This window comes from Gekko japonicus, unplaced genomic scaffold, assembly GCF_001447785.1.
Source record: "Gekko japonicus isolate JY-2015 unplaced genomic scaffold, Gekko_japonicus_V1.1 scaffold3400, whole genome shotgun sequence".
Classification (NCBI taxonomy): Eukaryota; Metazoa; Chordata; class Lepidosauria; order Squamata; family Gekkonidae; genus Gekko; species Gekko japonicus.
The window spans coordinates 1-24,042 of NW_015159809.1; the positions used below are offsets into that span (position 1 = coordinate 1).

The 24,042-nt window shown below is 44.1% G+C and overlaps 1 protein-coding gene across 1 annotated transcript; it reads left to right on the plus strand.

The window, feature by feature from the left end:
* Window positions 1-1,362: 1,362 nt before the first annotated feature.
* Window positions 1,363-22,342, plus strand: LOC107107324 (echinoderm microtubule-associated protein-like 6; the record flags this gene model as incomplete). The annotated part of the gene is made up of 9 exons (XM_015407609.1): window positions 1,363-1,520; window positions 3,338-3,452; window positions 5,395-5,583; window positions 7,204-7,376; window positions 9,288-9,450; window positions 11,151-11,254; window positions 11,724-11,877; window positions 12,079-12,179; window positions 22,051-22,342. Coding segments are annotated over 9 exons (1,182 nt in total), but the record flags the coding sequence as incomplete, so codon positions are not given.
* Between the last annotated feature and the right edge of the window lie 1,700 nt (window positions 22,343-24,042).

Consider the following 24,042-nt stretch of genomic DNA (forward strand, 5'->3'; position numbering starts at 1 on the left):
CTACAAAAAAAGCACTGGTGGGAAGAAAACACCCAGGCCCAAGTTGTAGCCCTAAACTATTACTGATTTCTTTAGCAAGTTTGGAATAGAAAATTCTTTACCTTATATGGCTTGGATCCAGACGTACCATTGCTCCTAGAGATGGTGATGTCTGTTCACAGAAAGACTGTTTTATGCCATGAGCTAGACCATTGCTCTAGGAACATAAACCTACAGCCAAAGATGTTTTCACCTTGTCCATGGGCTTGGACAACCTACAGATCATGTAAGAGAGCTGCCTTAGAACCAGTTAGAAGTGAACCTGCTTCTTACAGTATTACATTAACGTTTTATGTAGCCTGTTGCACAGGCCTTTGCAGACCATGCTAGTGGCTACTTGACTTCCCCTTGAGGTTCTTTGGATCCAACCCTAAATATCTTATTCATCCATACAACAGTCAGGTGAGGTTATTAGTAATATTGCCAGGGGTCATTTCCTGCAGGAGCGCACAGGAGCGGAGCTCCGGCAGTAAAGAGTCCAGGGGGTGGGCACATGCAACAAGCCTCACCCCCTGCTTCCAGGAGCCCTCAGTCAGAGCAAGCAGCCAGGTAAGTTGCAGAGCTCCCCCCAGCCTCCCGGTCCAAAACAGTCCAGTGGCACCTTTAAGACCAAGCTTTATTCAGGCACAAGCTCTCCCTCCTCTGCGATGGCAGATCTGCTCGTCCCCCCCCCAAACAGCTAGCAATCCAAAACAGTCCAGTGGAGCCTGAGCGGTGGGTGTTGCCTTCTGACACACTTCCAGTGATGTCAGGGGGTGTGGCATATGCAAATAATTTATGCTAATGAGCTCCTGCACCTCTTTTTCTACAAACTGACCCCTGAATATTGCCATGCCTTTCTGTTGTCTGGTGGCCCACTTTACAAAGGAAACCTTGTTGCTATAGTAAAACGTTTGGCATAAAAATGAAAAAAGTTGTAAGAAATGTTCCTTATTCTACTATCAAAGCTTCCTTTTTACATACCTATGATGCTAACGAACATGTTTATATGGAAGTCCTAATGATACAGAAACTGCTTAATAATAACGTGCCTCTGTTATATGATCTGATATCTTAAGGGGCATTATACATTTTGGGCCTTGGGCCTCAGTCTGAAAAAAAGAAGCATGGTCCTCCTGTGGCATACAGAACCTGCCAACACTGGTCCAGAAGCTTGGCCACTGGTGCAGAGGACCAGCTTGACTAGGTCAAGACTTAGAAAATAACAAGAGTGGCAGGGTATGAGTTTTCATGAGCCACTGCTCACTTCTTCAGGTCAAGACATAATGGAGATGTACAATTAATGACATTTACAAGGCAGATCGCTGTTGATGTTTCTTTCAGAACAATCTTACTTTCACTGGTGCCATCAATGGAGACGTGTATGTCTGGAAGGATCATTTTCTGATTCGGCTGGTGGCAAAAGCCCACACAGGACCCGTCTTTACAATGTACACAACTCTTCGAGATGGCCTCATCGTTACTGGAGGGAAGGAGAGACCGTAAGAAACTATAACTTGTTTCTGTCTACAGTTGCCTACTAACCCCTTCCTGTTTCAGAGAGAAATGCAAATAACTAACTAGAAGTGTGAAGGATTCCAACAAGCTGGATGAAGAAAAGTACTGTTGGGCACATTCTGCCTTCTTGAGCAGTTAGGTTAAATGGCAGTACTGCATGTTTAGTTTTCTTTAGTTGAGAGAGAAAGTGAGAAAGTCATGTTCTGTGTAGTGTTTAGTTACTTACTTATAAATAAAGACTTGTCGGATCCAATTGACCACAGATAGATCAAGCTTGCGAAAGGGATCTTTGCCCCTTTCCTCTTTTCATTGCAACTTTTGAGCCTCACAAAAAGCCGCCCTTTAAGGGATGGCAAGCCCTTGGGAACAGCATGGCAGGCAATGCAGGGGACTATAGCTTGAAGGCGTCCTGTTCCTACATACTTCTGGGGAAGCTTAGAGGGGCTGCAGTGGGAAGGACCAGCGATCAAAAACACTGCTAAAGCAGACAGCACAACTGTTAATCTTACAGCTGTTTCCCAAAGATCACCTTGTGTCATCCCCCAGAGCAACACCCCATCTTTAGCTAAATCCAACTAAAAACTCCCAGCAGTCTGTTGTGTCTCCAGAGGCAAACTGCTAACTTATTTTAGCTGTCTCACTGCCCTTCATCCACAACTGACAGGTATCACTTCCCAGACCCTGGACGGGGATTCCAGGCCATTAAGGGCAATTCATATTCATTTGTTAACTCACTGGTGATCCGTCAGACTCATCAGGAACAGCCAGAGGAATTGGCCCAGGCACCATGATCAAGACGGCCAAACTCATAACAAACTAGCACATGCAATTCTAAAAGAGAGCAAGAAAGGAACTTCCTGTACAAAGCATATAGCCAGCCACATATGATTCTGGCTCCCTTCCGGGATAACCTCCAGAACACACACTCCTTCCTCCCAGCCCTTTCCCTCTTGGGAGTAAAGGGAAACATTGACACCTACCTTAGCTGTAGTTAACTTTCCTTATTTAACCAGGATCTGAATCCATCATTGCGTCATTTTTGGATCCTGGGGTGCCTGAATATCATTCATGGGGGTTAGGTAGGTGCTGTTGTCTCCCATAGTTGCACACAAATGGGAAAGGGGGAAGGGGTTTGTTCATGGGGAGGCATAGGTGGGAGGAGAGGATCACATTTTTCTAGGCAGAGGTTGTTCAGATTGAAGGCAGCATTTCATATGAAGCTGTCCTTGCGTAGCGTGAAAGTGCACGCAAGTGAAGTAGCCCTGAGGCTCAGGATTACGTGCCACTTCAGAAAATGAAGAAAATGGGAATCCTTGAATCATATTTTTATGCTTTAGAGGATCTGTATCTCATTACTAGGTGCAGGCGACAAGCAATAGGTCATCATGTGTTGCTTGAAAGTGCCTGGGCTGGTGGGCTGTCTGCTATTGGTTGTGGAATGCTTCTTTAAAAGAGGTTCCATTTTTAAAAAAATTAAACATTCGCTTTTGGAAGTATCATTTTTCAGACTCTATAGCTGATAAATTCTGGTAAATGAGGACTGCCTCACATGTTACAGCAAAAGAATGGTGCCCAAGTTTCCCTTCTGGATCTCCTGAATTTTGTGTGAAGTCTGAGAGGGATTTGAGAGTCTGAAAACACGTGAGAAACATTTGCCCCAGTAAACATTTGTTTATTACTGCATTGGATGCCCTTCAGACATTACAGAAAAAGGTACAGCCTGCAGCAGAATCATGGGGACTTGGGCACGTATACATGCCAGTTTGTGTCTTCAGTGACGTCCTGACTGGCTCCTTTTCAGAACGAAAGAAGGAGGTGCTGTGAAACTGTGGGACCAGGAGATGAAGCGCTGCCGAGCATTTCAGCTGGAGACAGGGCAGCTGGTGGAGTGTGTGCGCTCCGTGTGCAGAGGGAAGGTATGTGAGATCCTTATTTGCTCCCTTCACAAGAGGCCCTCACTACTGACATTGTGCATTATGTGAATCAGGAGAATCTGAAGGTCGCCTCACATGTGTATGAAGCTAATGATAACTGGTAGGGTGGCAGGGCTTATGGCAGGTTATAGTGATTGCAAGTATGTCTCTAGAATAATCCAGGGACTTATCCATGTGAATTCCTGATATACACAAATACACCATATGATATTTTAGCATAGGGGTGAAATTGAGACAGCAAAGCCAGATGTCTGAGAATTCAGAATGACTGCACACAGATATTCACCGTTTGGCAGTCATTTGTGAACTCACCAGAATACGTATGAACCAGGATTGTACATAATGTCCAGCCACATGGTGAGACAAATTGTTACCGTAACCCATCAGTGGGTAAGAAATTTGGGGCAATGTGTTTATGTAAAATACATCTGGCTTTTGACAAAGGATGAGCAAGCAAGTCCTCTCTTGGTCTAAACCGTTGGTTAAACAACAGGAAGCAGCTAGTAGGAGTAGGACGACTAAGGGATGGTTCTCAGCATGGGATCTCCCAGGGATGTGCACTGAGTCAGACACAGTTTGATTTGTTCATAAATGATCTGGACTCAAGGGTAAAGAGTAAAGTGGCCAAGTGTGCACATGGCACCAATCTGTGAAGAGCTCCAAGAGAATTTCCCCAGCGTGGGTAAATGGGCAGCAATTTGGCCAACGAATTTTAGTGTAAGCAGGGGTCATTTCGTAGAAAAAGATGTGCAGGAGCTAATTAGCATAAATTATTTGCATATGCCACACCCCCTGACATCACCGGACATGTGTCAGAAGGCAACACCCACCACTCAGGCTCCACTGGACTGTTTTGGATTGCTAGCTATTGGGGGGGGGAATGTGCAGATCTGTCCTCGCAGAGGAGGGAGAGCTTGTACCTGAATAAAACCTGGTCTTAAAGGTGCCACTGGACTGTTTTGGGCCAGGGGGGGGGCTCTGCAACTTACCTGCCTGCTTCTTGCTCTGACTGAGGGCTCCTGGGTGCAGGGGGTGAGGCTTGTTGCATGTGCCCGCCCCTTGGGCTCTTTACTGCCGGAGCTCCGCTCCTGTGCACTCCTGCAGGAAATGACCCCTGAGTGTAAGCAAATGTAAAGTGATGCACAAAGTGGCCAAAAAAATCATAATGACATCTACACTGTCACCTATGTTCAATGACATCTACATTCAGTGACACGTACATTCAATGAAAATGTTGCCTTGGTAGAGCAGTGGTTTTTAAAAAAAGGCAAATTCTACGCTAGGGATTATTGGGAAAGAATTGAAGATAAACTAGCCGTTATCATAACAGATAAGCATTTAAATGGCCCTTAAGGATGCTTAAAGTTCTCTGGATTGTGCTCACCCCTACCCCCCCCCCACACACACATCCTGTTTTTGCATCCTCAAACCAGCCCATGGAGCTACGGTTAGCTCCATTGTGAAACTTATGTGTAGCCACATGAATAGCATGATTTTTACAACAGAACTAGTAGCAGCTCCATGGGTTAGTTTGAGGACACAAAAGGAGTGGGGCTACAGCCACTTCTCCCTGCATGCCATGTGCGCCTGGGAGTATCAGGACTCTCATAGCATGTGTGATGCAGAGTCCTCATGTTGTTCCCCAACAAACACAAGGACTTTGTAATGGGTTGGTGGAGCCTTACACTCTGCATTCAGGCAGAAGCCTTATAGCATCATCATAAACTTCGTCTGGTTTAATAGTAATTCTCTCCCTTTACAAAATCCTAGGATCTACATGGGGGGTGGGACTCAGTACCGAACTGTGGGTTCAGAGAGTCTTTGTGAAACTGGTACAAAACCAATATATCTTTGTCGTGTAGATCTGCCTACGGTGTGTGGTGTTCTATAATACTGATTTTGACTTTGTTTGAAACTTCAACAGGGCAAAATATTGGTGGGCAGCAAGGATGGGGAAATACTTGAAATTGGTGAAAAAAATGGTGCTTCAAACCTGCTGATTGACAGCCACATGGAAGGAGAGATTTGGGGCTTAGCTACCCATCCCTCCAAAGACATCTTTATCTCTGCTAGTAATGATGGAACTGCAAGGATCTGGGACCTTTGTGACAAAGTAAGAGACATTTGCACTTAAAGACATGCCTTCAAGGTCACTTACACATGGGTTGTTTGGCCCTGCTTGATGCTACTGGGAAGCAGGTGGTTCCCCACTTCTCTGTAGCATCATGATGCTTCTGTGCACCCCAAACTGCTTTGGCGTGATATTTTGAGAAAGTCAGGGTAACACTCAGGTGGATGGGGAAGTCCCGATCTTCCCAGTCCCACCCACATCGGTGCCATTTTTCCTGCCCCAGTCCCATGAAGTGGCTATCTCCTGCTACAGAAGGGCTTTTTTTAAAAAGGCAATTGACATATTATTATAGCATTATGATGGTCTGTCCACTAGTCCCTTTGAATTCCTAGCTTCCATTTCTTACATAAGTCTCTAGCCACTTTTGTTGTGGACATTTGCCTTTCGCATTATATCTCTGCAACAAAAGGGCCTCCCCCAATTTTTTAAAATGAAAACTGGTAATTCAAAGAATATAATAGAGTAATGCTATAATGATAGGCCAATTGCTGCTTTAAAAAAACAACAACATGTAAAAGCCTGCTAGTGCTATGCAGGGGGAATGGCTACTGCAAGGTTTTGGGGCAGAGAGAATATAGGGAAATGGGCCTTGAGGAAGCCACAGTGTCGCTGTGTTATATTATCAACAGCCATGGCAGCACTGGGAAAAGCATACAAGCCCATTCCTGTGTGAAAGACATGCAAGAAACTTGAAGAATTACTTGATGCAGCTGCTAGAAGTTATCAGTTTTGATTTTCAAACTATTTTTATTTATATTTATTTGTTTTATAACCTTCCCTTAGTTTGACCTTAAAACAGCCTGATGAGATAGGTTACAAAAATATCTCAGTCTTAAAGATGAGAAACCGAGGCCAGACTCAAGTAAGCCACGTCAGATTCATCTGATTTCCATGGAATTAAATTGGCTGGATCATGCCCAGAGACCTATACAGGAGACCAGTTGAAGGTATTGCTTCAACCCAAATCTCCCAGAATACTCCAATTATTGCTACTGCTAATTATAATTGTTACAACAATTGTAAAGCTATTTGCAAACTGTAAATATGTTAATGGTCTTCATATATTGGGAGACCTCTATAAATTACAGTTAATACTAACAAAGAACTAAAACAGTGGTGGGTTATTTTTTTTAATTTAGAGAAAGATGGCCCATTTTTCCCTATGCAAAACTGAATGACATGTAACAAGGGAACTGGATTCACTATTGTTCTTATTGACATGTTACGTTAATTGAACTGAACCCCCCTGATCCAGCTAGGGTACATGTGCAAGTGGAAAGGGGCTTCCCCACACACATGTATGACTAACTGGGTGAGGAACCATGCACCCAAAAAGGGTGCTGTACACAGAGCCAGGACAGGATGCACTTAGTCCCAGTCAAAAGACCACCAGTAGTGCTGCTCAGGAGAGAGGGAGCAGGGACTGGATTTGTCTGCTGCATTCCCTCCTTTGTCCAAATAGCCGATCGTCTCTATCACTAATTAGCTGGCAGGAGCTACATGTGCATGGGTAGCTGCATGGGACTTTATGTGTTCAATGCAAAAGTATATGGAGTGTGACATGAGTCAGTATATCAAATTCCCGTCATCTTTGCTGTACAGAAACTGCTGAATAAGGTGAATCTGGGCCACGCTGCCAGATGTGCTGCCTATAGCCCTGATGGCGAGATGGTTGCTATTGGCATGAAGAATGGAGAATTCATCATTTTGCTTGTGAACAGCCTTAAGGTCTGGGGTAAAAAACGAGACCGGAAGTCTGCTATCCAGGACATCAGGTACTTTGGCCGGAGCAGAAAAACAGGGAACAGCATTCAAGGTGGCTAAGGTAGTGCTGTGGTGTAGAAGTTAGAGTGCTGGACTAGGATCTGGGAGACCCGGGTTCAAATCACCACTGTGTTGTGGAAGCTTGCTGGGTGTCCTTGAGCCACTTACACACATTCATCCTAACCTACCTCACAGTGACATTGTGAGGTTGAAATGGACGTCATATTAGGAGAGGAGAAGAATGTAAGCTGCTTTGGGGAGAAAAGCGGGCTATAAATGAAGTAAATAAATGGGGCCCTGAGGTATTAGTTCCAACACGGGTTACTTCCTCATATTCATGTGTCGTCTGATTCCCTGTTACCGAGCACTCGACCCCCTGCAGCTGAGTGGGTGAACAGGGGCAAATGGAAAGCACTGCAACTGAAGGCGATACTCCACACGCCACTCTAAAAGCCAGCAAGTAGCTAAATAAATAAATAAATAAAGCTAGTGGACAGAATGCAGCAGGGGAAATTGTGGGAGAGGTTGCCAGGGTGGATCTTTTGCTTCCTCAAGCAGCCTGCTTTTCATCCCAGAAATATCCTCTGAGAGGGGCACATAATGAGGGGCATCTGGTGAAACCTCCTCCTCCTCCTCCCTCTCCCAATGCTCAGAGAGGATTTTGGCTGGTTGGGAAAGGGGAAGGCAGGAAAAGATCAGCTCTGCCAACTCCTTCCGCAGTTTTCCCACTGGATCAAAACCTATAAAACAGAAGCTGTATATCCGTTCACAGTCTCCTGCTAGTCTGTACGGTATAACGTTTAAGGTGTTAGGGGAAAATCTAGGAAGGGTGGGTTCAACCCCTGGTCCATTGTGAAACCTACTGGGTGACCTTGACTCCATCATTCTCTCTTGGCCTCACCTTCCTCACAGGGTAGTTTTGAAGATAAAACAAGGGAGGGGAGAGCTCTGTATGCTGCCCTGGGCACGGACAAGGATGGACAGGATAGTGTGATAGGTTATTGTTAACCAGCAAGTCCATCTGCTGGTACCAATTCTCAGAGCAATTGTCTTTCTGAATTGATGGGTCTCACACAAATATATGAAGGTCAGAGGGAGGCATGTAACTGTGCTCTTCTTGATCCTGATGCCTCCACACAAAAGCCCTGCACCTTACTACGGAAGTCCCCAAGTCAAGAGAATGTAGAGCAGGGCTCTTGAAGATTATCTCAGCAGATTACCTCAGACCGTTCATGTGTGACAGAATGTAATTAGATGAAACCTCCATGCTGATCAACACCTTTTTTTCAACAACAGCAGAGAAAAATTTCATCATCTTTGGGCACATCTAGAGTCTATAGGAAATTTTTTAAAAAGCAGGCAAGATTGGGTTGATTAGATTAAACTATATGCCTTGAAAGCTTACATCATAGAAGTTCTATTGTGATCTATTGTGAACATAACATAAGAACATAAGGCCCATCTAGTCCAACACTCTGTCACACAGTAGCCAAAAATACCAGGTGCCACCAGGAGTAAATTGCAGTTTACTGCTGCAAATGAGAACGGATTAAAGAGAACAACTCTTGTGAGGAAGTTGGATTTTAGCATTTTCTGTCATGTCTGCCATGTGATCAAGAAATCTGATTCAGCTAGGGTGCATATCTGGCTTCAAAATGGCTTTCTAATCGGCACCATATCAATTCCATTGACAAGCAACTTATCAAGGACAAAAAGCTTTCTTAGGGGGTCACCCTAAAACTTCACAAATCTGTCCGGCTTTGGGGCTGCCAGTATCCATCACAGTGGAGAGGTTTGCTTTAAAGCAAGTACATTCAACCAAGTGGCCTTTCCCAAGTGAAGAAATCTCCTTGCACTTTGCGGCTTACAGCCCAGCATTGTCTTAACAGCCTCCTCCTCTGTTCCCCCCCCCCACTGTCTAGAATCAGCCCTGATAACCGGTTTCTGGCAGTGGGTTCCCAGGAGCACACTGTCGACTTTTATGACCTCACCCAAGGGACAACCTTGAACCGGATAGGCTACTGTAAGGACATTCCAAGCTTTGTCATCCAGATGGATTTTTCAGCAGACAGCAAATACATTCAGGTAGGCCGGCACACACATTTTATTTCTTCCATAAGATTTACCAACTTCCTTGTAGGTAAGTCTCCAGGTGGATAATAATGTTTCATAGACAATACGTTTCTGCAGAGAAATCATTTTTTGTCAAAGGCTGGAAGCATAGGAGACATGGGAAGAAAGCAAGAAGGCAAAGCAATCAGTACGTGAACATAGAGGAGCTTACGTTTAATAGGTCTAAGTGCTGCTGTTATAAAGTTTGTAATACAAATATTCTCATAGGAAGGAACAGTGGAAAAGAGATAAATGGGAAGTAGGAGGAGGGAGATGAAGGTAAAAATACCCACCTAGGTGTAATAACCCTGGTTTAACTTTGAACTTATACAGCAGAATTTGTATTTATGTACACACAGACTACTTTAACTCAAAGCCTTTCCATGTATTGTTAAACAATATTTTAGGCCTTAATGAAATGCCTTGAAGTTTTAGCCCCAGCTTGTTCCATTAATTACAGAGTAGTCCTGTGTGGAGTTACTCCAAACTATGTCCACTGGAATCAGTAGGGTTAGACTGGAGGAACTCTGCATAGGATTTGCACTGTTGGATTAACCAGCTCTATTGGTCCAGAGTTACCCCTATGAAGACAGATTATATCCTATCCTGAATGCCCATGATCAGCAAAACCGTGGCCTAGGTCCTCAGCTTGATTCTTACTGAAATGTTTCATTCAAGCCTAGCCTGCAAGTGGTAACTCACATCAGTGAATGCATCTCCACACAAGAAAAGCTTTCTGCACGTACAAAACTGATACATTAGACAGAATGAGCCTTCCCAGGCATTTCCCCTGTCATGTTTGTTTTCCCCCCATGAGGAAATCATTCATTCGCCTTAGTAATTGCCTGCCATCTCCAGAGACAGGTTTACTGCTGCACTGAGAACAACCCATGTGACAAAACTGCTTGAAAACAAAGAACAAAGTGTGCATGCAGCTTAGGAGCTTGAAAAAGGAAAACTACTTCAAGGTCTTCCATTGTACCTGTCAAGCCACTCATCACATTACAGTTTACATGTACGCCTAAAGTGTTCATCCATGAGTGTTACAAGCATGTCTGCAAACATACCTCACAAAGGTACACTTGTTAGGGAAATACAATTAGCTGCCACCAGTCCCTAGAATTTTTTTTTAAGTTTTGCTTCTTTGTGATGTGTGAATTTGCCAAGATCTGTGCATTCAGTGAAAGCTGTCTATATGGGTATAAAATATTTCTGACTCTGAAAATGCTTCTTTGTAGCTGGTGTACATCTTGCTTGCTTATGGTATGTGTCTTGGTGAAAACACAACATCTTGGATCAAGATGGTAGCTAGTTAATCCCAGATATGAGTTGTAGTAGTTATTTTGTTGTTAATTGCTTCAGTCACTGTAGCAGTCATAGAGGTGAAACAGATGCTGCACCATAATTTTGACTGAGAGTACCTGCATTTGTTAATGCAGAAAGAGCACTTATAGGTGCACACGTGCAGGGCTAGACACATTTCTTTATATTCTATAGAGCGCTATTAGTGCAAAGAGAGCCACTAGCCTACAATGGCACTAACAGCAATTTGATTTGATTTGATTTATTGAATTTCTACCCTGCCCTCCTGGCCGAGGCTGGCTCAGGGCAGCTTACATCGCAATAGATTTGGGTTCATCACCATCCATGCAACCTCCTCTTTCCTTCCTCAGGTGTCAACTGGTGCCTACAAACGCCAGGTTCATGAGGTGCCACTAGGAAAGCAAGTGACAGACACTTCACACATCGGCAAGATCACCTGGGCCACCTGGACAAGGTGATGCAGCACGAAGGATTAAAAGTAGTTCTCAACTACTCCTGTTGACAACTTCTCCTGCACAAGAGAAGCTTCCCACTGCTTGCTTCTGACAGCACTCTCTCCCAGCCTTTGCTCCTTGCCACTGCTGAATTGGAGGGGAGGTGGGGCTAAAAGCAGCTACAATCCACACACACACATGCCCCTATTATACCAAACACAGAATTCAGAAATAAAACAAACCCAAAAGAATGGAGAATCCCTAATGCACTGATTCACTTGAAAACAAGTGTAACAGAGGACCCCCTTCTGCCGCACAGGAAAGCTAGTCTCATATCAAGTTGGGCTTTGCAGCCGGCAGACTTTGCAGCCTTGGCCAGCTGGGGAGCAGACTGTTTGCAGCATTCCCTTGAAGCTTGGGGGGGGGGGGCAGTGTTATTCCCATCTTCACCAACTGCTTTCTTCTTTTCTCTTTCCTCTTTTGGAGCAGCATCCTTGGGGATGAAGTCATTGGTATTTGGCCCCGAAATGCAGATAAAGCTGATGTCAACTGTGCTTGTGTGAGTCACGCTGGCCTAAACATTGTCTCTGGAGATGATTTTGGACTAGTCAAACTCTTTGATTTCCCCTGCACTGAAAAATTTGTAAGTGAGCATTGTAGCTTCGTCGAGGAGGGGAGGGTGGGTGGCTGTGGACCACCTTTTTGAAACCTCTTAGAAATGTCCAGACTTAACAATATGATGTTCGTTTACATTTTGATACCACCCCAAAGTGGCTGCAAGGTACAAGCTTGCACTTACTGCCAGAAATCTTGTCTTGACTTTTTCTTTCTTTTTTGCCAACAGGCCAAACACAAGCGCTATTTTGGTCACTCTGCACATGTCACCAACATTCGCTTTTCTCATGATGACAAGTATGTGATCAGCACCGGAGGTGATGACTGCAGGTAACGTATGACGTGCACAAACCTTGAGCCAGTGGGCGTTTTGGGTAAGAGTTGGATGCAAGAAATCCAGGCTCACATTTGCACTTTGCTCACTGGGATAAGCTTTGGGCAAGTCCTCTCTCTCACTCTAGCCAACCTCACAGAAAACGCTGCTATAATCTTTATGGAAATAAGGCAGGACAGCAGTATAAAATACGAAGCTCAAATATGAATATAGTAACATTCTACAAACTGATACAGGACATGATGGGGAAACATACGCAACCATTTGTAATAGCAGATCCTAGTATGCAGCAGTTCTAATGTGTCCTAAAACATCCTGTGTTAGGACAACCTCGTATATCACAAAAATCACAAAGTACACTGTTTATGCTCTGTGGCATGTAAGGCAGAGATCCCTATGTCTGTGTCCATCTCATGGGAATCCAACTACCATTGCCTACCCTGTGTGCTTGTGTAATGGACAGACAAATAAAGGCAGGCAGGGCACCTTACTGGCACATTCTGGGCTATGACACCTCCCGTGCTGTTCACTGTGTTCAATATGCACAACAGAAGGCCACTCCACCCCTTGCATTTTCTCAGATGATTTGTCAAGCTTTAGGAAAGGGCATGTATGTTCGGAGGGCTCCTCCACAATTAAAAAAAGACCTTCACTGAACATAGTAGATGAAATATTTGTCTCATGCTAATTGCCTATGTGCAGGGAAATTTCCTCATTTGGTTTCGGGTTTTGTGTGGGAATAGTCAAATATATGATCCCACCAGCATGAGCAGCCTGAAATGGAAATTGCCTACCATTCAGGAATAAAATTTCTCAGGAAAAATAATTGGACCATTTAAAAGTACAGGGCAGCTCTCTCCTTCCTGCTACCTGCCTGCCTTTAAGAGACAATTCTCACTCTTTTAGAACACCAGAACACAGTATATAAGATTCTGCAGTCCTTCTTCTGCCAGCTCAATAAACTCTATAGTGTCTGTAGTCTTTCAATCAATTAATTTTATTGCATGAAACCAAAGTCATAGCAAAACAACAAAACAAAAACAAATCAAGGCAACCACACTATCAGGCAAAATCCACAAAATATCCATTAGATGTCACGGCTCAGGTGGGGTGTCACCTGACGCTGCCACCACTCTGGATTTAGGATCCCTTGAGAAGGCCCAGAGCACCCTCCCAAGACCTTCAGACCTCCCTTTTGGCCGAATAATAGGCATGAGGACCAGGCAGAGTGAACAATGAAAATAGTTTATTTTATAGGAGGTCAAACAACAAGGTGCAGAATAACAGTAGGTGGGTGAAAAGAAATCAAATGCCCTAATGCGTCTAAATATATACTGTCCCTAGCTCCCTATCTGTAGTGGCCTTAGACTACTCACCCTTCCCTCAGGATGAGGGTTACTTCCCTGCAGTAGCCTTCCTTCTGGCTCTGCCTTCTGGGAAAAAGAACAGCTTTTCCTGCTGCTCTAGATCTTTTATTCCAAGCCCTCCTCTTTTCCTATTGGTCAATTTTTGCTCCAAAACCTCTCAGGGGCTTCTGGGAGTTGTAGGCCCAGCCTCACCTACTGCTAGCTAGGCTCCCTGGGCCTAGTAGGCCTCTGGTGGCACAGCCCAGATCATGACACCCCCCCCACCAGACCAAATCATGGGGTCCTTCCCTGGATCGCCATTGATGCGGTGTGCACACAAGATTTGGGCTGTGGTTTGCCCTTTCAACTCACTCAATATTAACATAAAAAACAATAATAAAACAGTAAAACAGTATTTTGATAAACATTAAAGAGAATACAACGTCAGGTTAATGCATTGCAGGTCCTCTGGGGTCAAAGCTCTTCTCTAATGTCTCATCATCAGTAGTAGCAAGTCTTTCGCTGGGAGTAAGTTCTAAATTAGATCTTAGCCATGCCTTTGAGTTCAGAGGTTTGTGGACCTTTTGCTTTTGTTCTGGCTTCTGTTGGATGCTTGGCTACTATATCCTATAACATATACAGTGCTCTTTGTCTCAAATAGTCTGAATTTAGCCCCTGAAGTTCATGAAAAAGCTCAATTAGGACTTGAGGGTGAGCTTCGTTTTGAGATATCAATGTAACTACTTCAGAATAAATGGTGTTTTTCAAAGCTTCAGTCACAGAAAGATCACTGCCTGTTTCTGGTTTGAATGTTTTTGTCACAGTAGTTGGATCCACTGGATCTGGCATGCTACTAAAGCTCTCCAGAGAGTCTTCATCAAATTCTCCTCTCCTGCTGGTGTCAGGTTGACTTGTGTGATTAACACTAATGGAATTTGGTACTGGCACTGCAAACTCAGTGTTGAGGAACAACTGGCTCTCTTTTCCTCCACTCTGATGGTCATTTACCCAAGTCAGCCTACTGCTCAAGATAAGCAGGTTGCTTACCAGTAACTGGTGATCTTCGAGTGGTCATGTGTGCATTCACACCACCCACCCTCCTTCCCCGCTGCTGTCAGCTTCTACATTTTTAATAGGGGTTGATTTGCGGAGGTTTGTAGGAACTGGTGGGATGTCCGCGCCCACCCCTCTGGGCATGTGCGGTGGGGTTCCTGCGCATGCCCGAGGGACTGGGTGCGAAAATCCGTTAAAAGAGCTTGCTATAGCACCGATCGATCCAGCACGTAGGCAGGTAGACATCTTCCTCTGGATTGACCACCTTTTCTGTCATCTCACGTTCATGGGCTCTGGGTTCCACAGTCATCTGCTCTGCTAACCATTCCTAGACCCAACATGCTTAGGGATTTCTTCACTAGAATTAGGTGGATGCACTTTAGTGCTGTACACTTTGCTAACAGGTACCTACAGAACCACATTAAAAGACCAATAAGGACTTTGTTGTTGATGTTGTTTTTAAAAGAACTGAAGTTAATTCATTTGTGTCAACATGGCCTACAGCCTAAATATAAGCCAAGGAGGAGGACTTGGCCAAACCAGTCTGAGGAGAGGGGCATGCAAGAACACAAGGGGGTTGTAGTGATCAGCAAGAGAGGAGCAGAACTTGGCAGTCAGCTGTCTGGAAGAGTAATGGGTGTATATTGCAGAAGGGTAGGCATGTCAGTTTTGGTGCAGCCAAAATTGTCCAAGATCTTCTGGCACCCTAAAGACCAAGGCCTGATTCACACAAGAATGGTCATCACTAGCTTTCTTTAGGACCGGAAGCTGAATGCATAAACTGACGACTATATGAGACATGAGGAGATGGGGAATTCTGCCTGCAGTGTTAGATCTGTGCTTGTTCATTCACACAGGCAAGCCATCCCTTGATAATGAAATCCTCAATAACACATTTGCTAGTTTTTAAATTATCACCAGAATCTGTGTTGGTTTGACTGCAATGTCTACCCTCTGGAATGTACATGAGAAAACCTTACCAAATGAATGAGGCATGAGTTTTCATAGATAAGAGCAAAGCTGGTTTTCTATATTCATCTCAGCAAGGGAGACAGAAAGTCCCTCCTCCCAAACCCCAGGTCTCATAGGGACCCAAAAATGGTAGCTAAGTTTACAAGGCAGCTGTGGTTAGTAATCACACCAGCCCACTCCATTCCCCCATTATCTTCTTATTGAACTGCTGGGCTGTCTCCAGTCCAAATCTCGGTGTAACAAGGGACCCCCTTCTGCCGCACAGGAAAGCTTGTCTCATATCAAGTTGGGCTTTGCAGCCGGCAGACTTTGCAGCCTGGGCCAGCTGGGGAGCAGACTGTTTGCAGCATTCCCTTGAAGCTTGGGGGGGGGGGGCAGTGTTATTCCCATCTTCCCCAACTGCTTTCTTCTTTTCTCTTTCCTCTTTTGGAGCAGCATCCTTGGGGATGAAGTCATTGGCATTTGGCCCCGAAATGCAGATAAAGCTGATGTCAACTGTGCTTGTGTGAGTCACGCTGGCCTAAACATTGTCTCTGGAGATGATTTTGGACTAGTCAAACTCTTTGATTTCCCCTGCACTGAAAAATTTGTAAGTGAGCATTGTAGCTTCGTCGAGGAGGGGAGGGTGGGTGGCTGTGGACCACCTTTTTGAAACCTCTTAGAAATGTCCAGACTTAACAATATGATGTTTATTTACATTTTGATACCACCCCAAAGTGGCTGCAAGGTACAAGCTTGCACTTACTGCCAGAAATCTTGTCTTGACTTTTTCTTTCTTTTTTTGCCAACAGGCCAAACACAAGCGCTATTTTGGTCACTCTGCACATGTCACCAACATTCGCTTTTCTCATGATGACAAGTATGTGATCAGCACCGGAGGTGATGACTGCAGGTAACGTATGACATACACAAACTTTGAGCCAGTGGGCGTTTTGGGTAAGAGTTGGATGCAAGAAATCCAGGCTCACATTTGCACTTTGCTCACTGGGATAAGCTTTGGGCAAGTCCTCTCTCTCACTCTAGCCAACCTCACAGAAAACGCTGCTATAATCTTTATGGAAATAAGGCAGGACAGCAGTATAAAATACGAAGCTCAAATATGAATATAGTAACATTCTACAAACTGATACAGGACATGATGGGGAAACATACGCAACCATTTGTAATAGCAGATCCTAGTATGCAGCAGTTCTAATGTGTCCTAAAACATCCTGTGTTAGGACAACCTCGTATATCACAAAAATCACAAAGTACACTGTTTATGCTCTGTGGCATGTAAGGCAGAGATCCCTATGTCTGTGTCCATCTCATGGGAATCCAACTACCATTGCCTACCCTGTGTGCTTGTGTAATGGACAGACAAATAAAGGCAGGCAGGGCACCTTACTGGCACATTCTGGGCTATGACACCTCCCGTGCTGTTCACTGTGTTCAATATGCACAACAGAAGGCCACTCCACCGCTTGCATTTTCTCAGATGATTTGTTAAGCTTTAGGAAAGGGAATGTAAGTTCGGAGGGCTCCTCCGCAATTAAAAAAAGACCTTCACTGAACATAGTAGTCTGATCACTGAAGTGCACATTGAGGCCATTGGGATGAATTACTCAATCCATCCCAATTTGGCACCATCCCCGCCCCCACTTAGTGATATGCACATAACCACATAATCAGTCCATGGAAAACTCCATGGAGAACTCTGCACAGGGGTTCAATTCCTCATTATTCGCATGCGCACATAAAGGCAACCCTCCCCACTCACCCAAACATGCTGTCTGATCATGCAGTGATGGGCTGCACCTGCAGTGAAATGGATTATACTGTGATGTGTGATCAAACAACTCTGTTCCAAATATCAACGGATGGAATAGGGGCGCTTCCTGACCACACCAAATGGCACATCTGACCACAGCCTGAGTGATTAAATGTTAGTGTGCTAGTCCACTCCCTGGATTCAAATTTGTACTCTGCCTAACTTACCCCACAGGATTCTTGTGAAGAGAAAATGGAAAATAAGGGGAGAATCATGTATACTTCCCTGAGCAACTTGAAGGATGGGTGGAATAAAAATTTGGGGGGGTTAATTAAAAAATCCTTTGCAAAGCTATCACCCCTATCATAATACAGATGATCAGTCTAATCATCATAATAAGATGATCAGTCTAATTCATGCAAGCTCTGATTGCATGATTGATTTCTAGATTTTATCCACAACATGATCTTCCACACATTGGGTGGTATGCATGTATGCCGTATTCATGTGCAGTGAGGGACACAGCCTCTCTTGTTTGGCACCTCAACTGTGGAATTCCCTCCCCTGATCTACTTTTGTAGCTTTAAACATCAGGTTAAGCCCTTCTTATTTGCTAATGCTTTGGACTGATTTTTGTTATGTGTTTTGTATATGTGTTTGTATGATATATGTATTGTCCATACTGAATTACAGTTTGGATCACTGGTTTTATAAAGAAGCAGGCTCTGAAACTATTAGTTGAGAGGCAGGAGATATATATATTTAAATAAAAATCCAAATGGTTAATAGAGGCTAGCAAGTAGGCATCAGAGGATAGCAAGTAGGCAGACTAATCAGGCTGCCATGTTTTCACTTTGCCTCCGTCATAGGTAAAACTATGTACGTATTGACCATCTGTCCTTAACAGAACAATCCTAAGCAGGTCTGTTTAGAATTGTACTAGAGTTTTGGACTAGGGTCTTTGAGACCCAGGTTCAAATTCCTACTCTGCGTGACCTTGGCCAAGTCATATACAATCATTAATTTACCTTTCAGGATTGTTGTGAGAATAAAATGGACAAAGGGAGAATGTTGTGAGCCACTATGAGTCACTATTTGTTATGTATTGAGTCTGAGTCGGCCGTCTGGGTGTACCAGGAATTGGTTGAGCTTGTTACTCTAGAACAATAGCTTGCCAGGATCCTGGAGTAGACCAATAGATAAGTAGTGTAATGTAAATAGCCTATCCTTGGGAGTGGGTGTATGTGGGGTGTGGTGTTTGCATGCTTTATAAGCAGGGCTCAAACCTTGCTGGGTGTCCTTGTTGTGTTCCTGAAATCACTAAATAAACTAGAGCTGATCACTACAATGTGCCCAGAACCCAGTATTTAACACTACTGGAGAGAAAAGTGGAGTATAAATGAAGTAGTCTTAGGATTGCATTGCATGTTAAATATCAAGTATTCTCTTCTTTTTATGTCTTACTCTTTGTGTTCAAACTAAGGTTGACTTCAATGGAAGAATTAATTTAACAAAAAGATTTTTGTACATATTTAGAGATTCACTAGTCAAGGGTTTCCTTAATCAGTAAGTCTCTCAAGCCATTAATGGTCATAAACATTTCATTAAAAAATAAAAGCCTGAAGTTAAATAAACAGGTTTTTTACTTTTAAAAGACAAAGAAGTAAACATTCCACTTCAGTAACATACATTACGTTGGAGATAATTAACAAAAGTCATGAACAAATATTAGGATACTGCAAACTTAGTTTTATAAAATTTCTACCAGTCTTCAGCATATTTTAATGTATTCATTTCTCCATGTTCCATAGTTCCCTGGGATATGAATAGAAGCTCTGGCGTTCTCCTAAAATCCAAGCATGTAAGTTATTTGTGTTTTCTCTTGAAATGACTATTTTCAAGCTCATTTTGTTTACACCCAAACCAGCTCATAAAAATATTGTCATAGTTATGTATTTCCAGCATGTGTGACCATTTAGACCTCGTTATCTGGGGAGTCTTCCCTCCCTGCATGTAATGTTGATTGCAAGCATTGTCAATAGGCTTCCTACATTAGTGCCATCTGTTAGACTTGCAGAAAGTCTGTGAATAGGCTGGTCAATCCTCTGCTTAGCAAAAATAGGTGCCAGGTAACAGGTTCACACAATAAAGATGGAATGAGAGCAGCATTTCTTCTTCAATTCTGAAGGGTTTTTTTTTTTTGGTAGCAGTGAAATATTGTCACCACAGGTCCAATCACCTCCAATAGACAACACCTGCTGAAAAGCTTATGCCAAGCACAATCAGTTGGAGACACATTGGTTCTTTTAATGCCAGCAATGGAGATTGTACTGAAGCAGTTGGTTGAGAACTGATGATTTGGGTAAAATGTTTGAAGCATTCACAAATGACTACTACCACTAGCTCTTTATTGCTCGCAGTTTAGTAAGTACTATGTAAAATAGCCGATTATCCCCAAGGCTGATTTAGAAGATGGTCGGTAAGGAGATAAAACTCCTTCATCCAAAGTAAGAATCAGTCCAACTTTGTTGTTCTAACATTTGCAAAGATTTAAGAAGTTTCAAGTTCATGAAACAGACTGTTAGGGACTTTTCTTGCAATACTCACAGGTTTACAAACTGTTACGGCTCAGGCGGGGTGTCACCTGACGCTGCCACCACTCTGGATTTAGGATCCCTTGAGAAGGCCCAGAGCACCCTCCCAAGACCTTCAGACCTCCCTGTTGGCCGAATAATAGGCGTGAGGATCAGGCAGAGTGAACAATGAAAATAGTTTACTTTATAGGAGGTCAAACAACAAGGTGCAGAATAATAACAGTAAGTGGGTGAAAAGAAATCAAATGCCCTGTCTAAATATACTGCCCCTAGCTCACTATCTGTATTGGCCTTAGACTACTCACCCTTCCCTCAGGATGAGGGTTACTTCCCTGCAGCAGCCTTCCTTCTGGCTCTGCTCTCTGAGGGAAAAAACAGCTTTTCCTGCTGCTCCAGATCTTTTATTCCAAGCCCTCCTCTTTTCCTATTGGTCAATTTTGGCTCCAAAACCTCTCAGGGGCTCCTGGAAGTTGTAGGCCCAGCCTCACCTACTGCTAGCCAGGCTCCCTGGGCCTAGTAGGCCTCTGGTGGCACAGCTCAGATCATGACAGAAGATTTATATACATGATAAATGGTTAAAATGCAACTTGATAGCTGAAACAACCAGATTTAACAATAGTTTATTCTATTCCTGTTATGAGTAACCAAGCGTAAAGCTAGTGAACTATTCATTGACCAAACTAGCATCAGAGAATTTTGACTGTATCTTTATAACCAAGGCCACAAACTTCGCCAATTGTAGTGTTATCCGTTTATCTCCATCTGCAAGTAGGATCAGCAGTTTATAGTCTTTATTGCATCTGTTTTGATACAGAAAAACAGAACAATTGCCACACAGCTATCACTGCCTGTATCAGGACCATACCAGTCAGCAGCTATATAGCCAACTATATACCTGCTAGGTAGATTCAATGGCCAAGGCATCTTCAGGGGGAGAGGAGAAATCAAGGGGAGTCTATGGAAATGGAGTTGCAAAGCAGGTGTTTGAAGGTGGTTGGTAGAGAATTTTTCCTTTTTAGGCCAGAAATAAATAAATGGAAAAGTCATAGTTGCAGAACCTACTTTTGCAGCCCAAAATGCAGACCAAATGAATTGCTTGTGAAACAGCAGCATGCTTGCTTCAGATGGTGCAGAGCCAGAATAGACTGCTTCATTTTCATTTACATATTGCTACCCCGATTTTCCAGCCAAGATTAGCTCCCAAATCTCAGTTTGTGTCTGCATGTTGGATTGTCATGAGGGCTGAGCACAAACTGGGGAAAAGAAAGCCAGAAAAAATCCCTTCCCTCCAGTTTGGTGCCGTGGTTAAGCGTGGTGGACTCTAATCTGGAGAACTGGGTTTAATTAACCACTCCTCCACTTGCAGCCAGCTGAGTGACCTTGGGTCAGTCGCAGTTCTCTCAGAGCTGTTCTGTCAAGAGCAGTTCTCTCAGAGCTCTCTCAGCCCCACCTACCTCACAGGGTGTCTGTTGTGGGGAGAGGAAAGGAAGGCTATTGTAAGCCACTCTGAGGGAAGGGCAGGGTATAAATCCAACTTCTTCTCCTTAATGGTGGATTTTGTGACCGGCTCATATAACAGTAGGAAGAAATGATTTGCTGTTCTAGGGTCCCCTAAACCCCTCAGAATTTGACCCATTAGTCCTCTCTGCCCTAATATACAGTGCAGTCCCTGCCACTTGGGCTTGTCCGTCTGGATGTACTGCGATTCGTTCTTTCTTCCTCCTCTCACGCTTTGTCCAGGCTGTGGGTCTGGAATTTGCAGCTGCATCATCCTGGGCATCCCCCCCCCCCGTTTTGTCAAAAGGCAGGCTCTTTGGGCCCATTTTCTGACCATCTAGTTCCCTTAGGGATCCCGGATGACTCCCTCCCTGGCACAAGCTGGCCTCCTCCCCGAGAATCCCTGTTCTTTCCCCACCACTAGCCACCCACATTGCCAGTTGACAGCTGCCTCCCTCAGTATTTTGCTCAGCCACTTAGTGTGGGAGATAAGAATCCACAGAAAGGAGCAGCCCTGGGTAAACAGTGTGGGAGTGAAAACGAACAGACAGACACATGTTGCCAGCTGAGATGTCGACAACACTGTCTTTAGCCACACTGCATAGCCAGCTAGCTGTTACCGACGTCTGGTCTCTCTTACTGTCTCCTCCTCCAGTGTCTTTGTATGGCGATGTCTTTGAATATTAATTCTTCCCAGTGCCACACGTGATACCACCACCATGTGAGTGCCAAACAGTGGACATTAGCCATGCCTCCCAAGACCTCAGCAGCTGGCTGTTATCAAATGGTGCCTGGATTGTGGTTTTATGAAACCTACATGTGGTTATGGTGGATGCTACAAGGAACCTCAACTGTGCCGTCACCGAGAAGGAAGCAAACAGAATCGACCCACTTCTTAGCTGAAGAGATGGTCCAGTTCAGCTAACGCTAAACCTCTCATTTATACACATATTTACAGTGCTTTACCCACTGAAGAAACTCTGAAGAACCCCTTCAGTTGAATTCAAACAATTCCCATTTTCACACCACTTGCTCAAGTACATTGTTTTTAAAGCCAGCCATTCAAAAAAAGGTAAAGGTAAAGGTTCCCTTGCTCGAAAGCCAGTCGAATCCGACTCTAGGGTTGCGGTGCTCATCTCCGTTTCAAAGCCGAAGAGCCAGTGCTGTCTGAAGACATTTCCGTGGTCATGTGGCCGGCATGACTAAACACCAAGGGGCACGGAACGCTGTTACCTTCCCACCGAAGTGGTACCTATTTATCTACTTGCAATTTCTTGCTTTCGAACTGCTAGGTTGGCAGGAGCTGGAACTAGAGATGGGAGCTCACTCCGTCATGTGGCAACTCGGGTCTTGAACTGCTGAACTACTGACCTTCCACAGCCTGCAGTTCAGCGTCTTAACCACTTGAGCCACCGCAGCTCCAGCCATTCCAAAACCTTACAAGAAAAAGGATTGTTGGTAAAGAAAGCTCTGGGCCATGGCTGGTTTTATACTTCAACAATACCATTCTTTTTTAATATTTAGAGGTTTAGAAATAATTTTGTTTGCCAGTTTTCTATAAAGTGCCTTTTGAAAGCTTTTTCAAGTCCCGCAGGTTACAACTCAGCCTCCTGCCAATGTCTGCTTTCTACTCACGGTGCTACAACTTACACAACTGAGGAGGGCTGTCATCTTTTCATGATGCATCATTCACTCACACTCTTGCTTGTGTCTTGATACTTCAACTGAACCTTGTCTGGTTCCTCTACCAAAGGAAGGAGGGCTGGGATGAAAGACCCCAATACTGCAAAGTTACCAAGCAGTGTGTACGTGGGAGGTAGTCTTGAAGGAACCACAAGGGGAAAGGGGAAGAAAACGAAGAACCTGCACACAAGCTATCCTCAACCATCTTTTCCCACTCAGAACATTGCTCTTCCACATTTCCTGATTAGGCCAGTAGCTGCAAAGATTTGCTTTGAACTCCTCTAAGGAAAGCCAGCCCTCCTCCATCTTTCACGCAGGAGGTGTTTCAAAGGCATTCTTCCTTTCCAGAGTTCAGTGGCAGACAATGCGGCAGCCATTCACGGGCTCCCTAGTGGCAGATGACCAATAACTGTGGAAACTCTGCTCCTTCTCAAGATAAAACTTGTAGGGGCAATGGTGAAATGTGCCATTTATTCATAGAAGGGCCTAGGTTCAGTTATTAATAGGTGAAGTTGGAGTTTGAGATGGGGGGAAAGAAAAAAATATTCATTGCCCCTGGCCATGTTCAAGGGAGAATTACTGCTTAGATAATTACTGAAGGAAGGGCATTTCTTACACCCTAGTCGTTGGGTAGGCAAGAATTATCAGCAGCTGCTCAAAAGGTGCCACTGGAGCCTCCACTGCAAGCAATATTCTGCAAAACAGACACTCCTCCCCATAAAATAAATGGGGGAGCACGATTGAAAGTGCCAACTACCTTGCTGCTGGAAGAGCTTAACAACTCAACTCCAGGTTCATGAGAAAGAAAAGAAAATTCAATGTATAAACACAAAAGTGCTTCATTAAGCTCAATGGACTATCATTTGTTGAGTCTTATTTAATCAATGGAATATATTAATGCCTTACACTATAGATATTTTAGACACAGAAGTCCCTATGCAGTTTTACTCCCATCCTGTTCATA